This window comes from Elgaria multicarinata, chromosome 7, assembly GCF_023053635.1.
Source record: "Elgaria multicarinata webbii isolate HBS135686 ecotype San Diego chromosome 7, rElgMul1.1.pri, whole genome shotgun sequence".
Classification (NCBI taxonomy): Eukaryota; Metazoa; Chordata; class Lepidosauria; order Squamata; family Anguidae; genus Elgaria; species Elgaria multicarinata.
In genome coordinates this window covers 87123654-87142542 of record NC_086177.1, presented here as the reverse complement: position 1 = coordinate 87142542, position 18889 = coordinate 87123654, and the positions used below count along the sequence as shown (strand labels likewise).

At 41.5% G+C, this 18889-nt stretch overlaps 1 protein-coding gene across 1 annotated transcript in view; it reads right to left on the bottom strand.

Moving 5' to 3' along the window:
• VPS13B (vacuolar protein sorting 13 homolog B) overlaps positions 1 to 18889 on the bottom strand; it is a 434090-nt gene that overhangs the window by 313750 nt on the left and 101451 nt on the right. Inside the window, exon 18 of the mRNA XM_063130990.1 lies at positions 1122 to 1256. Coding sequence (XP_062987060.1) covers positions 1122 to 1256 — 135 coding nt within the window. The remainder of the gene's footprint in view (positions 1 to 1121; positions 1257 to 18889) is intronic.

The following is an 18889-nucleotide window of genomic DNA, read 5'->3' as shown; positions in this document are numbered from 1 at the left end:
CAAGGGCAGCAAATCTACCTAAGGAGTGACTTCTAGCAGGTGGTACACCTGCAAGTAGCCATATTATTACTTCCTCCTTTTTATCCAAAAAGTTTAAATTGCCAATGCATTTTTTTAAAAAAATTTTTTTTTAAATAATAGAGATTTGCAGATAAGATTAGTTCTAAGGTTGCAATCATATTCTGATTGCTGTTAAGGCTGTTAAGTTGAAGCTCTTTGGGATACATTCATCATTATGTGAGCAGACTTCCAAACATGCATCAGGACTTTCCCTTTCCTTCCTTGCCCTGCAGCCTTCCAAGCCCCCTGAAATAGGTTCCAGAGTGTCCCCCTATCCTCCAGAGCAGATTGGGGTGTGCATGCAAGAGACTGTGGTGGGAGGGGGAGTAAGCTGTTCTACTAGCAGAGCCTTCCCCAACCTGGTGGCCTTCAGATACTTTGGGCTTGGACTTCCATCAGCCCCAGCCAGCATGGTTAATGGTCAGGAATGTTGGGACTTGTAGTCCAAAGCATCTCGAAGGAACCAAGTTGGGGAAAGTCACAGTAAAGAATGTCATTCCCCTGGTGAAGGAACACTATTGGATGCAACACAATACCTGAAATGTGATAGTTACAGATTCAAGACAAAAGTTGCATTCAGTATATTATTTTAACACAGGTATGGAATCCATCCTTCAGATATATTAGAACACAGTGAGGATTTAACATACAAAACAATTAGAGTGTGATTAAATCACTGATGCACCTGAGATAATGTATACTTCAGAAAATGGTTTCAGCTTTTAAAGCTTAGCCTTTAGAAGATGCAATATTCAGTTTTTACATCCACTTTCACAGTAATATCTATTGATATTTATCTATTTCTTGATTTTGACCTTTGTGGATTTGACACTTTCAAAATGACTAAAACACCTTAATATGTTTTTTTTTTTTTTTGGTTTGTTTTACTATTGACAATGCAATGCTACGTCATTTTACCACGTTTCTAAAAACAAAACAAAAAATACCTCTGATTCATAGGAACAATGAATAAATTCTTGTTTCAGTAACTCTCCTTGTAAAAAGCAAGGCCAATTCTCCTACACAGGCCGTAAACTTTTACATGGTCCAGCTGCACATACCTGGGGCTTTGGCACAAATTTTTATTGATCCCATGGTCCCAGAGGCACATTTGACCAATGATGTGCTGCAGTACTTCAATTCAACATTCTGGATTGAGCCCTCAAGAGTTGGCAGGGGATTCTTAGATTTCACACCTAATAAAAGAAAACTGCAAATGTACTAGCCTGCTGAATTTAAATATTTTTATATTCTTTCACCAAGGCATTTAAGTTTAATTATACTTTCATTATCTACTTTAGACAGTCTTATAGTATTTTTGTTCGACTCTAAAGTGAATCTCCTTCATAGAATACTTTTATTTACCTACATATGTATATAATATCTATGCAAATATATTTCCCACATGTGAACACTTATTTACACAAAAACTACAAAATGTGACTTTAAATTAATTAACTAATAATATAATATAATATAATATAATATAAATATAATCAACTTTGCTTTCATTTTACAAAACAAGCAAAGCCATGCTTTCCCTAGCTACATTTAATCCTGTGATTTCAGGGTGTTAAAATGGGTAAAAAAAAATCTTAGATTACACTTAAAAACCATTCAATTCAGTAGCAAAATAAAAATTAAACATATGCAGCTGAGTTGCACAGCAGGTAACTGCACTTGCCATCTTTTTATGGAAACTAAAGTTCAAACTTTGCTTAAGGTCAAAAGAGGAAATAGGTTTGGTGGTCTCTTCTCAGTCTCCACTTGTTCACTCAAGGAGGCTACCACACCGTTTGGCACAACTCAGGAGTTGCACTTACTGGCAGCCGTTTCTGAAGAGGGACCTAGAACTGCAACAGTGGGGGATGCAATAGGTCAGGAGCACAGAACTTTGGCACAGTTGCACAGGAAAGCTCATTGAGTAGCCACCCACATTACGTTTGGCTGCAGCCATTCTTATTATTTCATAAAGTACAACATTCAGGAGAGCTACACTGAGTCACAGTATTTGGAAAAGTTAGTTTGAGCAAGTGTAAGAAAAAGTAAATCAAAAGGACAAAGGGAATTGAATCCTGCCTCCCTCCTTCCACTTTACAACTAATTCCGAACACAAATTGGTCAAGTTTAAAATGGAGTTCTCTTTTTGTTTGCATCTGGAAGTTGTGACATGCATTGGTAAAGTGCGTAACACAGTGTGTCATATATATAGCACCAAGAAATAGCAAGTAACCAGCCAACCAACACAACACAGAAGCATATAATTATATAGAAATATGTTACATATACAATTCAAATGCCGCATATTGTGTACTGGAAGAATGTACATTTACTGAAAATACAAAAATCAGGCAACATGGAAAACTTTATTTTTGATTCTGTTCAGATGACACGCTAAGCTATGGTGGTGACTTGGGCTAAACATTATGGCTTAGTGTGTTGTGTGAATCATGACTTAGCATGTTGTGTGAACCATTCCTAACCATGGTGGCTATATAACCATGGTTTAAATACGCTCACTAAGCATTTGCCACATAACAGCAGCTTAACCATGGCTTAGCGTATTGTCAGGCCTATAAAGTGCATCTTGATAAATGCACTCCTTTTAACATTTAGGGATAAAGTTTTATGCTGTATATTACAGAGCACATATGGAACCTACTAGAAGCCTATACCTTTCACATTTACTACAGAAGATTAGTTATTTGCACAGTGTTCCGTGCCAATTACATAAATATTTGCTAGCATGCTACCTGGTGAACAGCACTAATACCAAATGATTGTTTTGATTTGACATAGTCTCCAGGCAGCATCTTTCAAATAGCTTGATTTCTGTTATAGGAGTTTCATGCAAACCAAACTTAGCAGATTTTCACTGATCGCTATATAACAAATGAAATAACTGAATGAACCTCTTTCCACTATAAACTCCTGTGGCCAGGTGCTATTTAAAAACTATGGGGCTACATATTGAAAGATGAGAACAGCTCCTTTTCAAGGTAACTATCCCTGCTGTGGAAAAATAGCATGAGACAATATAATTAAGCACGTTTACAATGCCTGTGGGAGCAGTAACAAAGCTGCACTACTGTGTAGATACAATTTTTATTACCCAAACCCAATTTTTACACTTATAGACAAGAGAAAATGTGATCAACTTTTGTTACTGGTTCAATGTTTTCAGAAGGTGGAGGGGATATAGTTGTAGAAATCTGGGGGAAACCAGAATTTAGGCAGAGAAGTAATTTTCTTTATTTAAAAATACTTGCCTACAAAGAGTAGGTATTGGGAGACATAGGTTCATTGAGCCATGAGCACCTCGGTGACCTTGGGCCAGTCACTATCTCTCAAGAACCTTATCTACCTTAGAGGTGCCAGATACACACACACACACGATGATTAGCACCTGTGTACTTTGTCCCATAAGATTTTAAGTTTTTTTCTGAAAACTTGCCCCATCTCCATATACCCAGTGTTGGATTACATATATATGATATACAAAAGTATTTTGTTGGCATGTTTGGGCATGTGCAGAGATGTATTTACTCCACTAAAGAAATCAGAACAATGCCATAAGGTGAACCACAGCAATGAGTTCCATGGTTAATGACATAATATGCCAAGGTAGTTTACACCAAAAGTATAAAAAGTCAGAGAAAATACATCTGAAAAGCAGGTCTATATCAAGCAAATATGGCCTATGGGGGTTCCTCTACCAGGCTTCTTCCCCAGGCCTGCCTCTTTTCCTGCCCAAATACCAAGCAAAGGTTAAAGGTCTTATTTCTGATCTGCTGCAGATCAGAGATCAGCTTTTTTCCTCTCTCAGTGCTGAGAAAGAGAGTCTCTCAGCATTGGGCAAGGAAAATATTCCCCGCCCCTCAGATGATCTGCATGGATCTGCTAAGAAAGTGGGGCTGGGGTGGTTTTGAGTATAGTGTCCATGAGAATGTGTCACTGTGTGTATGAAAATATGAGAAAGGGGGTCATCCAGCAATGGCTCTATCCACATTGGGCAATTTGGCCAGTGGTCCTGCTGACTGCTGGCATGCAGCCCCCGTCATCCTATATCAGGATTAATTTATTCCTCAGGCCAAAAATGGTTCTCTACCTCTAGTATGTCTGTGTTTGTTTGTGTGTGTGTGTGTGTGTGTGTGTGTGTATAAAAATAATAAAGAATAGATTTCTGAATTTGCAAGCAAAAAGAGCAGAAACAATACGATGTAACAATATAAAAAATGTGCATCAAATTCTGTTACAGAAGTTGTAGAATCCTATAATTATTTATAACTTCTTGGAGATCTGAATGCAAAGTGGGAAAGAATTAGCAAGAGCTGGGTGAAAGGAAGGAAAATACTGGAATATAAATGAGTCACCAATGTTATAAATTATAAGAAATTTTGTTCACCAATTCCTTCCCCCCCACCCCAATGATGTTTGATGTCCAGACACCTGGATTTTATATGCATCTTCTGAAAGTATTCCAGTAGCAATATATTCCACGAGAGGTCTTTCTTTACTTAATTCTTTTCTATAATAAGTTGCAGAGTGGTTATCTCAGATCATACTGTTTATCCCAAAGTTAGTGTTTCTTCTACTTTATGAAGAGAATCAAGAAGAGCTTGTCCACAAGGACCTCATCTTATTCCTTCTTAGAGTAGCTAAAATGGAGATACTTGAATACTGGGGGAACTCCTCTGGATATTCAATCCTGAACAGGTTCACAAGGCTTTCTTTTTGGCACTGGGCCAGTTCGGATGACATGGAACAAAATATAACGAGGCTCGGTGTCACATGCTTCCACCCTCCCTTCTCTTCCTCAAGCATAGCCCCAAGGAGATTTCACTTCTGTTTTCGATTAACTGTGTTACTTCTGAACCTAAACTGTGGTTAAAACATCCAACCGTAAGCTGTGGTTAATGTTAACTATGATTGTTTGAAACAAGCCTGCTTCATAGCCCATGATTTAAAATTGCCTTGTTTCAAACAAACCATAAGATTAACCATTTGTTGGCGTTATACACAACCACAAGTTGCAGATGATTTTTTTTTTTAATGGAAGCAAACAGTCTTTGCAGCTAAGTCAGAGGATGGGGAAAGGGGGACTGTATGCAAGTCTGAGATTTGTTTCCATCACAATATGCTATGGTAAGGTTGAGGGCCACATAGCATTGGATGGGTGGCTGGGGGCCACACAACTGTGGCCAAACTTCAAAGTGATTTATAGGCTGGAGTGCTGGGCTGAAAACAACAGAATGAAATTTAATAGGGATAAATGTCAAGTTCTATACCTAGGAAAAAGAAACCAAATGCACAGTTACAAGATCTGAGCCAACAGTGTAATGTGGCTGCAAAGAAGTCAAATGCTATTTTGGGATGCATTAATAGAAGTATAGCTTCCAAATCGCGCAAGGTACTGGTTCCTCTCTATTCAGCACTGGTTAGGCCTCATCTTGAGTACTGTGTCCAGTTCTGGGCATCACACTTCAAGAAGGACGCAGACAAGCTGGAGGGGGTTCAGAGGAGGGCAACGAGGATGATCAGGGATCTGGAAACAAAGCCCTATGAGGAAAGACTAAAAGAATTGGGCATGTTTAGCCCGGAGAAGAGAAGACTGAGGGGAGATACGATAGCACTCTTCAAGTACTTGAAAGGTTGTCACACAGAGGAGGGCCAGGATCTCTTCTCGAACATCTCAGAGTGCAGGACACAGAATAATAGGCTCAAGTTACAGGAAACCTGATCCCGGCTGGACATCAGGAAAAACTTCCTGACCTAGGGAGGTCATGGGCATTTCACAGTAGAGGCATTCAAGAGGCAGCTGGACAACCATCTGTCAGGGATGCTTTAAGGTGGATTCCTGCATTGAGCAGGGGGTTGGACTCGATGGCCTTATAGAGTTGGAATCCTTCCAACACTGCTATTCTATGATTCTATGGAACATACACACACTCTCCCACCCATAACTTACTGCAGAGTGCTGGGGGGGGGGGAGGCTTTAACCTCTTGAACATCCCAGCGATACTGAGTAATATCACTGGAATGCTGCTGAAGATTGCTACAGTGGGGAGGATGCTTTAACCTTTACTTGTCCTTCTATATGTTTGATTACCCAGAGCAGTGATTAAGCTGATCTGAAATTACCCAGAAGCTTTCTGGATCCCTTTTTGAAAATTGGTGTTACATTGATTTGCCATTATCCATTCCTCTGGTACAGAGGCTGGTTTTATGGAAATGAGCCAAGTTTTTGCTGGAAGATCAGCAATTACACATTATTTTTTCTAGGCTGAGCAAATCATGTTCATTTATTCTTGATATATAAAATGGACTCTATATTGGGAATATTGTTCAACTTCCCCTTTGCACCACTTCCAGCTTGCATTTATTTATTTATTATCCGCCACTCACACTGCCCTCCCCCATAAACATGCACATATTTATACAAAAGCACATTCATTCAGATCCTCCTCACCCATCTGTCACATGCATGGATCTTAATTTAAAGAATTCTATGAAATCACAGTTAGAAGTGAATGCAAATCCAATTTGAACTGCTTCTATTTACCCCTGTCAAACCCAAGATCTATACACCTGCTGAGCAGAAATCTAGAATTATACAGCACTAGTGATTCAGGTTTTTCACTTTACTGTCCGAAATGACAGTTCCTTCTACTAAAGAATATTAACCTTTAAGCTCCAAAAGCACTAAATAAATGTTTGTGGGAGTGGTTTTAGCCTCTTTATCTGGTCCGACCACTAGAAGTTAAGCTGTGTCTATACAAACCAATCATTTCATCAGCAGTTTTATATTTCTTTAAAACCTCATATAAAAAGCACCTGCTTAAATTGAGTAATGGAGCTTTATACTCATTGCATTTAGGAACCGTGTATGTAAACTATTCCGTTTTCCTCCCTTGTGGAATATATTTCAGCTTATGTTGCACAGCACATTACCAATGTGTATAAAGACTCTCTGATCAGCAATTTGGACTGCTGACAGCAACCTATATGTGTGCATTTCCCCTCTAAATATGGTATCCACTCGATTCACCAAGACTGAAACCTTTCTTTATTAGATGATGATCTCACCTTCTCTGTGAATATATGCACTGGGTCACACAGCACAACCTATCATACCTGTGGGTATAAATTGTTCATCTGGCACAATTAGCTTCCAGTAGAAATGCTACTTAGATAATAAAGTTCAAAAGTCAAGCAAATCCCCCCCCCCCGTTGCTCCCTCCACCCACCCACCCACCCACACTTCAGCTGATGGAACGATTTCCCTTTCCTATTTCTATCATAATGGCTTTTTAATTTCCAAAACTGATTTAATTATCAGTTGTTTCTGGTCAAAGAAAATAACTTTCTAGAACAAAGATTTAATGCCAATACCCTAACTTAAGTTTTATTCCTTTTTTTTTTTTGCCATAGTGTAACATATGCATTTAAGTAGCTTTGTGAGTTACAAAGGCTAGCTTCATAATTTGGCAAGAGAAAAAAATCTATATGAATGTCAGTTGCATCCTTTTCAACAGAAGGGTGTAAACATATTTAGCGATCTCCTTTTTTCTTTCATCTTATCTCCAGTTTCTGTGTAGATTTATTACATTCATTGTTTCCAATTTTAACAAATCACCTAATGGCAGAAAGGAAAATATGTCAACCTTGGAATTATTTGCAGTTGTAGAAATCCCTTTTGTCTGGCTCATGCAAGGCCTGCAATCTGTTTAAAACACAGATTGTCTGTCTTTTGTCTGACAGCCACCAAGCTGCACAAATTACTTTCTGCCTGTTCACCTGTTTGCAGCTGCATCTGTAAGCTAAGAATTCTGAGCTTGACTTGAGCAAGCATTCTAGGATTGATGACATGTGCTGCTGATAAACCAAGCAATTTGAAGAAATTACAGGCCAGTATTATTGAAAGACATCTGTGCATGAGCCAAGAACTACAAACTTTCAACTGTGTACATGCAACCTGTAGCGGCGGCAATATTGTTTGAAGTAAAAACCATTTTAGAAGTGCTGATTAGAAATGGTCATCTTTCCAGCATAACCTCTCACAGGACGTTCGATATTCTGTTTAAATAACCTATATGAAAAACATTACATAAAGATCTTCAATCAAGGAAATAATGCTTAATAACGTTTAGCATTACCGTCAAATAGCATTTCATTTCACAATGTTTAGATTTATTCTCACTCAGCATTCAGAGAGACTCATACTGTGTTAATACACACAAGCTTTTCTTTTCTAAATATACTAAGAACAACAAAATAGCAAGCAAAAATATGGTTGAAGATAGTTTCTGTACAAGAACTCCATCAGAATATTTGAGACATCAGGTCAATTTCAGTCCTCTCCCTGCCTGCCACATTTTTCACAGCACGTTTTTGCCCCAGCCACTCCCCCGCTCCCCAAACTGGGCTCCTAGATTAGTTTCCAGATCAGGTGGGGAGAGCAGCTCAGGGATAGACGGTAGAGCTAAAGTGTAGGTTGGTGTAAGGTTGCCTCCCCCAGCTTTGCACATCAGAGGCTAATGGGGATTGGGAATCCCATACTGAAAACCACATTAGGCTTAGTTCTCCTGCTCTCTGACTTTTTCCCCTCTCTGTTCTGATCCTTACTCCACAGTTCTTGTTTCTGTCTCTGCTACAGAGACCTGGCTTTGATGTAAACCCTTGATTTGGTTTTCTTTCCTTACCTGGTGCCTGACTTTTATTTTCCACGATTACGATCACAGAAAATCACTGTCTCCTTTTAACTGCTCACCAGAACCCTCATCTTTCATAATGCTTCACACAACCTCCAAATTGTAACACTCCCACTGAAGTCAAGACTTAAAAGTACTTAGCTTTGACTGGATCATGTCTTTAAAGTATTTTCAAAATTCAACATAGAAACCATTACATTTAAAAGTTATGGGTGTGTGCTTTTCCTATTTAACAAGTCACTTGATATATTTTGTCTAGTTTATTGCTATGTGCACGAATCATATATCTAACAAGGATTTGGCTGTTAACATCTACAGAAGCTTGACTATTATTTACTGCTTTAACACATGTTTGTTTTATAATACACACATTCAATATACACATTCAAAAAGGGTGCTATGTCTTATTCTCTGAAAAATAAAGCATATTTAAAAGTCTGATTTACTAAAATAAATGCTAAACATTTACACGGTGTCTGTTTGGTTTTATACATTTAAAATCTGTTACAAATTATACTCCTGAAAACAGGAAGGCAAAGCTTTCAAACTAAGTAGCAATATACATTTGGCTTTCACATTTCAGAGCCCATAAAATGGATTCAACACAGAGATGAAGTGACCTACAGGAAAAAAGGTTCTGTAATATAGTGGATATGCATACAATAAATCAAATCCTTATCATGATTTGCACCTAATAACTATACAACATTAATAATAAACCCTTTTAAGAACCTTTCTTATAATATTTACCGAAATACATGAAGTCTGCTTTGTCCTCATTTTTCTACTTACATTCTAAGTTAAAGCACTTTAAAACATCAGATTTTATTTTAAAAGACGCTTAAGTCGTGAGAACATTCTTACATACCACTTCATAATTCTGACACCAACTATGTATAAAAAGATTAGCCTTTATTTGGTATAAAATCAGTTGGCAGTTTTACATCTGTGCAATGCAACATAAATACCCCAGCTGGCATCTCAAGCTCACACACATATGGACTTCAAAAACAGAAACTTCCTTATTTGCAGCACTGCCAGGGTAATTTTGTATACCGTGCATACTACAGCTATTTGTCAGGCGGCCCCTGCAGGTGTGCACCGCACATAAACACACAGCTGTAGCCAAGCAAGCCAAGTGTTCCATCAAACGCATAAAGGGAAACCTCAGCAGCTGGATTAATCATCCCTGCAACAGGTCCAGGGAGAACAATATGGGTTAGTATTTTTGGAAAAGCATGGATGGCAAATTTATGATTCTGCTGGCCTTACGAAATAACTGCTGGATTGTGTCATTTTTATGCAATGTCTACTTATTAAAGTTTTTGTTCGAATGCTGGAAAAAGAGTGAATATTTTTTAGTTGGTAATACAAACAATAAGGTAGTTTATATAAAAAATAGTTTATTATGTGCAAAATTTTAAAAGGGTTTCATGCTAGAGCTTGGTGTTTGACAGATGTTGCCATTATTTGTATTGGCTTTAGCAAGCACAAATCATTGAAATCAGTTAAAATTAGTATACTGTGAAATCTCTTATTGGTTATATATTCTGTTTTGCCATAATTATATACCATTTGCTTTTTCCTGCACTCTAAGATCCATGGACTTACCCAAATGGCTTATACATCTTTTTATGAGCATTGTATAAAACAAATATTCAGAGGATTGTCCTCTTGACATCAAATTAATATTTTTCCTGTAAAATGTCACATTCGTATAATGAGATTATGCAAATTTTGACAGCTTTGAATTAGACTTCAATCTGGCCATTGCAAAATTGCCTAAAAATTTCCATCTTCCAAGGCCAAAAACTAAGGGTACATTTTAAGGGCAGGCAGCTGAGTCAATATGTTCATCCCAAACTAGTGGAATATAGCCTGCTTGTTAGGATACGATTTCTGTGCTCCTTAACGAAAAAGGCTATTTCATCTCCACTGCGACAACATAGAGAGAATTGGGTTGTTTTACATTTTACAACTGTGTGGAGCTTGTCAAGAAATACTTCTGCATGACAATGATGCCTAGATAAGATGCTATTACATGGGTCATCACATGGATTTATAGTTTAGAAATTCCAAAACAGCATTGATAATTCCTGGCAGCCTACTAGGGTGGAATCTCTCCATGTGATTGGGCTGATCCACAATAATGAGAATAGAAGAATGCTGAAGGATATACTTACTTTACACATGTCTAGCTACACTACAATAAAGAGATCTAAACCTGAGAGACACAGTGCTATAGCCAATGCTGACTGTCCACCAACAAAACAGAAACCACTGGTAGAATGGTCTTTCGCCTTCCCTTGCAACCCTTCATTCCCCCCTCCCCATTTTTGGGGTCCCCTCCAAAACAGATTTCAGGGTGCACAGGGGAGAGGAGAGCAAGGGAAAGTTGCATGTACAGTGGTGGCTTTCACCCATAGTCCAGTTTGCTCATATGCTCATCAATTAAGACAGCAAACCTAAACAAACTTACTAAAGAATAAGGCCCATTGAACACAGCAGGACTTATTTCCACGGAAACATCTGTAGGAGCTTAGTAAAAAGACAAGTACAGGCAAACATGATGGAGTTGTACAAAATTATGCATGGTGTGGAGAAAGTGGATAGGAAGACATTTTTGTCCCTCTCGTATAATACTAGAACCCAGCATCATTCCATCAAGCAGATTGGTGTGAAATTCAGGATAGATAAAAGTAAGTATTTCTTCACACAGCACATAATCAAACTATGGAATTCACTTCCACAATATGTAGTGATGCTTACCAACTTGGATGACTTCAAAAAGGGATTAGACATATTCATGGAAGATAAGGCTATCAATGGTTGCTAGTCCTAATGGCCATACCTCCAGTATCAGAGGCACTATACCTATGTACTCCAGTTGCTGGGAAACATGGGTGGGATGGTGCACTCATGTCCTGCTTGTGGTTTTCCCATGGGCAGCTGGGTGGGCACTTTGTGAACAGAATGCTGGACTAGATGGACCCTTGGGCTGATCCAGCATGGCTCTTCTTATGTTTTTAGGACTAGGCTGCAAATATTATGATTTTATTGTGTATATGACTTAGGGTGGAGTCTTACAAACCCACCCCCCAATCACATAATATACAGGCATATGCAGCATGGTTTTGTGTGCAGGAGATATACATTAGAGTTCTCCACCTACACATTCCTACAAAGTTTGAGGTTTTCCAAGTGAGATATGTTACCTCACACTTCTTGGGCCTGTGCTGATTTCCACTAACCTCTAAGCAAATCAAAGCAGATGAAAACAAGCCTTCCAATCAGTAAGCTAAAAGATCTCTAACAGAAGTGCTGTATGAAAAGGTAGGGTGAATTCTCAGCCTGAAATGCATAAGCAATAGCTTGCTCGCCTTGCTGTGAGCACGCACACAGAGAACTGGAACAATCAGGCAACACTACTGCTTGGTGGGGGCAAGTGCAAGGCGGTACTACATGGGGAGGGCAGAGAAGAGCCACCACTCCACCTTCCTCCTTCCCACCTGCCATCCCCTCAATATCTCACTCTCCTGAAGCAGAGAGGTGGCCCTGGAGACTGCCTGTGGCACAGCAGCACAGGTGATCTCTAGGGCCACCTCCCTGCCGTGCTTCGCTCTCATGTCTCAGGGCGAGGCAATAGAGGCAGACAGGTTCTCTGGATAGCTGTTCTGGCACTGGTTCAGCTCTCCAGAGAGCCTACCCATCTTATGCCTTGCTTTAAGGAGAGCAAGGCATTAGGGTCAGCAGCATTCTGGAGAGCTGTGCCAGGTACTCTCTTACTGTGGCCTTTGCCACAGCAAGGGAGCAGCCAGTGAGGCTCTGCATAGCAGAGGCTCGCCTATGCTTTACTCAAAGTGAGGCACAAGGTGGGCAGTAGCAGCTACTCCAAAAAAGCCACAATGGCTCCTTTCCCGCTGCAGCATTTGCCACAGCAGAAGAGTTGCCAGAAGGGTTCTCCCAAGTGGCCTCACTTTGGCAGCAGTGACATTGGGACCCACAGTCCTAGCAGCAGCACGGCATGTGGGATCCCCCCAAATCCACCAAGTGAGGTGGGAGATTCATCCCACCTCCTGGGAGGGCCAGCCCTGGGAACAATGGGGACAACATCCTCACTCAGAAATAAAACTAGCAAGTAAGACTGCTAGAGGGCCATCATGGTAGGGACTTATTCTCTAGTATTTTAATCAAATCATCAGTATTTCTACTGTGTATGAAATGGTTTTAGGAATGTGCCTAGCATAAGTGTTCCTCTTTCACTGAGCACAGTTAAAGTAGAGAGAACTCTGATAACCACTATGAAATTTAACTTCTTTAACTACTTAGTCTTATTTTTTCTCTATAAGACTAAAGTGTACTATCCAACAACTCATGTTCTTTTTCCCTGTTATTTTTAATATTTTAGAGAATTCTGTTCTGCTTTAACCAGCCTTCAAAGCATTTCGTTTACTTAATTCGTACATGTTAAAAGATGTGAAAACTTTTTCCACAGCTATACTTAATTGGGATGCATCTCCAACACTTTGTGATGCCTTTTTACTTTTTGTGTTTTCAGTTTCTTCTTGTAAGTGATTTTTCAAAGGGATGCATTTTTTTTCTAACTGCATCACCTACAAATAATTAAGAAGGCTCAGCAAAACATAGATGAGCAAAGTAATTTGGGATTTCCCCACACATGCACACACTTAAAAAAAGTACCAACAGTCTCTTACAATTACTCTTCTAATTTGTGGCATATGCACAATACACAAGCAGAACACAGTAAACTCCCCCCTAAATTGAAAAGAAATCACATTTCATCACTACACTACATGTCTAGGCAAATTTATCATCTAGCTCAGAGGCAGGGTATTTGGGGGGTGGGGGATAAAGACCAAAACCTTATTTATTTATTTATTACATTTTTATACCGTCCAATAGCCGAAGCTCTCTGGGCGGTTCACAAAAATTAAAACCACAGTAAAACACCCAACAGGTTAAAACACAATTACGAAATACAGTATAAAAAGCGCAACCAGGATAAAACCACACAGCAAAGTTGATATAAAATTAAAATACAGAGTTAAAACAGTAAAATTTAAATTTAAGTTAAAATTAAGTGTTAAAATACTGAGTGAATAAAAAGGTCTTCAGCTGGCGACGAAAGCAGTACAGTGTAGGCGCCAGGCGGACCTCTCTGGGGAGCTCGTTCCACAACCGGGGTGCCACAGCGGAGAAAGCCCTCCTTCTAGTAGCCACCTGCCTCACTTCCTTTGGCAGGGGCTCACGGAGAAGGGCCCCTGTAGATGATCTTAAGGTCCGGGTAGGTACATATGGGAGGAGGCGTTCCTTCAGATAACCTGGCCCCAAACCGTTTAGGGCTTTAAATGTCAATACCAGCACTTTGAATTGGGCCCGGACCTGGACTGGCAGCCAATGAAGTTGTAAAAGGACTGGCGTAATATGATCTCGCCAGCCAGTCCCTGTTAATAACCTTGCTGCCCTGTTTTGCACCAGTTGAAGTTTCCGGACCGTTTTCAAAGGCAGCCCCACGTATAACGCATTGCAGCAATCCAAACGAGAGGTTATCAGAGCATGGATAACTGTAGCTAAGCTATCTCTGTCCAATTCTGTTTGAATTGCAGCTTCTGCTCCTCCCCCCTCCTTTTCAGGTACTTCAAGCCTCCAGTTTGCTGGAGGCGCGAGCCTTCGGCGCGAGCCGAAGGGCGAGAGCACAAGGGCTCTCGGCCTGTGGCTCTCAGCCGTGGGGCGAAGCCGGTCAAGCGGATCCTCTACTCTGGAGGAAAAACCCCAGCCACGGTCCGGTCGCTGCCACTTTCTGATTCAGGTCACGATCTTCTCATTGTCTCCTCTCAGTTCTTTTCTCCTCATATCTGTTCCTTATGGCTCGTTCCAATCTCGTCTCTCCTAACTTAGTTCCTATCCGGTGTCTCCCCTCTTCTCAGCTGCCTTTTTCGTGTTCCTTATGGAACTGTCGCTCTCTTGCTTCTAAGGCCCCTGTCATCCAGGACTTGTTTATCTCTAGGTCTCTCCACCTCCTTGCTCTTACTGAAACCTGGCTTCCTGCCCATGATACTGCCATCTCTGCTGCCCTCTCTCTTGGAGGACTCTCTTTCTCTCACACTAGTCGCCCAGAGGGTCGGGGTGGTGGTGTGGGTCTTTTATTATCTAGTTTGTGCCAGTTCCAGCCTCTTTCCATTCCACCTTCACATTGCTTCTCCTCCTTTGAGGTACATGTGGTGAGGCTCTTCGCTCCACTGCGACTGCGAGTTGCAGTTCTGTACCGCCCCCCAGGCTCGTCCTCAAAATTTATCTCTGATTTTGATTCGTGGCTGTCCTTTTTCCTCTCTGACAACTGTCCTACTCTTATCCTGGGTGATTTCAACATTCATGTGGATGACCCTCAAGATGCTGCAGCTCTACGATTTCGCTCATTATCTTCCTCTTATGATCTTAAGCTTTGGTCTGATGCACCCACACATTCCCTTGGACACTGTCTGGATCTTGTTCTCACTCGGAATTGCTCTGTGTTGGACTTTTCTACTGCTCACTTTCCGCCGTCAGATCATCACCTAGTTTCTTTCAATATTACTCATAATCCTCCTCCTTCACGTCCCGCTTCTCGCTCTTGTCGTGACTTGCAATCTATCAATTACGAGGCTTTTTCCCAGTCTCTAGCCTCCTCCCTTCCTTCTGTCTGTTCGGCTGTCTCCTTGGACTCAGCTGTCTCCTTCTTTAATTCCTCCTTATCTTCAACTCTTGATAATCTTGCTCCATCTACAACTCGGATAGCTCGCCCTTCTCAACCCCAACCGTGGCTCACCTCTTCCCTCCGCTACCTTCGCTCTTGTTCCCGGGCAGCTGAACGCCTTTGGCGTAAGACCAGGGACCGGGCAGACTTTGTCCATTACAAATTTGTACTCTCCTCTTTCTCTTCTGCCATCTCACTGGCCAAACAGCAGTACTACTCAACGCTGATCCAATCAAATGCTAGGCATCCTCAGCGGCTCTTTGCGTCCTTCAATTCTCTTCTGAAGCCTAATCCGCCATCTCTCCCCGCCTCTCTGTCTGCTAATAACTTTGCCTCTTTTTTCAATGCTAAAATCCAAACTATCCGCTCTGATCTCTGCTCCTCTTCCAGTTCCTGTTCCTCATCTGTCAGCTCCTCCTGCAAATTTCTCTGCGTTTCCTTCGGTCTCTGCGGATGAACTGTCTACAATACTGCGCTCTTTGAAGCCTTCCACTTGTTCTCATGATCCGATTCCTTCTCGCGTCTTTATTAATCTTATTCCTGCTATCCTCCCTTCCTTGCTACATATTATTAATCTTTCTCTGTCCTCTGGTTCATTTCCTTCTGCTTTTAAACATGCTACAGTCTCTCCCATTCTCAAGAAACCTACTCTTGATAGGCTATCTCTGTCTAACTACCGACCTGTCTCTTTGTTGCCGTTTGTTTCAAAGATCCTGGAGCGTGCGGTCTACTCTCGCTGTCTTGACTTTCTTTCTAGTAACTCTGCTTTGGATCCATTTCAATCTGGATTCCGTCCTCTGCATTCCACCGAAACAGCCCTTACTAAGATCACCAATGATCTCCTTACTGCCAAGTCTAAAGGCCATTATTCCGTTCTTATTCTCCTTGATCTAACTGCAGCCTTTGACACGGTTGATCATGATCTTCTCTTAGATTCCCTTCATGACCTTGGATTTTGTGGCTCTGTCTATAACTGGTTTGCCTCCTATCTAGCGGGTCGCTCTTTCAGCGTGTTGACTAATGGCAGCTCGTCTTCCTCCTTTCCCCTTTCAGTAGGGGTTCCGCAAGGCTCGGTGCTTGGCCCGTTGTTGTTTTCCTTATACATGTTGCCCTTGGGCAAGCTTATTCAATCTCATGGTCTCCAATATCATCTGTACGCCGATGATACACAACTATATCTGTCATCTCCGGAACTTTCTCCTGATGTTCACGATCGTATCTCGGCATGTCTTTCAGATATCTCAGCTTGGCTGCTTCATCGTCGCTTGAAGCTTAACATGGCAAAGACTGAATTGCTTGTTTTTCCTCCTAAACCTTCTCCTCATCTCTCATTCTCTCTTACTGTCAATGATGTTACGCTTACTCCGGTCAAGGAAGCTCGTAGCCTTGGCTTTATCTTCGACTCCTCGCTCTCCTTTATTCCTCATATTGAGGCAGTAGCTAAATCTTGTCGATTTTTCCTGTATAATATTGCCAGGATTCGATCATTTTTGTCTGTCTCTTCTGCCAAGACGCTTGTTCATGCACTGGTTATTTCACGGTTGGACTACTGCAACCTTCTTCTCTCTGGCCTTCCTTCTTCTCACATCAGCCCGTTGGTTTCTGTTCACCACTCTGCCGCAAAGATCATCTTCTTAGCACGCCGCTCCGACCATGTTACTCCGCTTCTGAAATCTCTTCATTGGCTTCCAATTCACTTCAGAATCCAATATAAACTTCTCCTGTTAACCTTCAAAGCTTTTCACGGTCTAGCTCCTTCCTATCTCTCCTCTCTCATCTCACACTATTGCCCCGCTCGTGCTCTTCGCTCCTCTGATGCCATGTTTCTCGCCTGCCCAAGGGCCTCTACTTCCCTTGCTCGGCTTCGTCCATTTTCGTCTGCTGCCCCTTACGCCTGGAACGCTCTTCCAGAACATTTGAGAACTACAAGTTCAACCACAGCTTTTAAAGCTCAACTAAAAACTTTTCTTTTTCCTAAAGCTTTTAAAACTTGATGTTGTGCAGACTTCTACTGTTACTTTCTACTGTTAGTTTTTCCCTACCCTGTGCCTGCTTACCCTACCCTGTACCTGTTTGCATTCTCTTCCCCTCCTTATTGTTTTACTATGATTTTATTAGATTGTAAGCCTATGCGGCAGGGTCTTGCTATTTACTGTTTTACTCTGTACAGCACCATGTACATTGATGGTGCTATATAAATAAATAATAATAATAATAATAATAATAACAGATAAGGGTGCAGCTGGTATATCAGCCTGAGCTGATAAAAGGTGCTCTTTGCCACTGAGTTCACCTGTGCCTCAAGTGACAGTTCTGGATCCAAGAGCACCCCCAAACTACAGACCCGATCCTTTAGAGGGAGTGCAACCCTGTCCAGGACAGGGCAAACATCACCTCGCCGAACAGAAGAACCACCCGCTAACAGTACCTCCGTCTTGTCTGGATTGAGTTTCAGTTTATTAGCCCTCATCCAGTCCATTATCGTGCCCAGGCACTGGTTCAGAACAGTCACTGCCTCACCTGGGTTTGATGAAAAGGAAAGGTAGAGCTGGGTATCATCCACATATTGATGACATCTCAGTCCACATCTCTGGATAACCTCCCCCAGCGGCTTCATGTATATGTTAAACAGCATAGGTGATAAGATAGAGCCCTGTGGAACCCCATGGCTTAGGTGCCACGACACAGAGCAATAATCCCCCAGCACCACCTTCTGGAATCGGCCATCCAAGTAGGAGCGGAACCACTGCAACGCAGTACCTCCAACTCCCAACTCAGACAACCTATCCAGAAGGATACCATGGTCGATGGTATCGAAGGCCGCTGAGAGGTCTAGGAGAACCAACAGGGTTGCACTCCCCCTGTCTCTCTCCCGACAGAGGTCATCCCACAGGACGACCAAGGCAGTTTTCGTTCCAAAACCAGGCCTGAAACCCGATTGAAATGGATCTAGATAATCTGTTTCATTCAAGAGTGCCTGGAGTTGTCCTGCAACCACCCGCTCAAGCACCTTGCCCAGGAAAGGGATATTAGCCACCGGCCTGTAGTTGTTAACATCTTCCGGGTCCAGATTAGGCTTCTTCAGGAGTGGTCTAATTGCCGCCTCTTTTAAAGAGGCCGGCACCACTCCCTCTCTCAAGGAGGCATTTACAACCTCCTGGACCCAGCCGGCGATCCCCTCCTTATTTGATGTAATGAGCCACGAGGGGCAAGGGGCAAGCACACAGGTGGTCGACCGGACTTGGCCAAGCACCTTGTCCACATCCTCGGGCCTCAATAACTGAAACTCATCCAATAAAACTGAACCGGACCTGATAATATTTAGTAGGCAGCAACTAAAATAAAATTTGAAAAAAATAAGTGT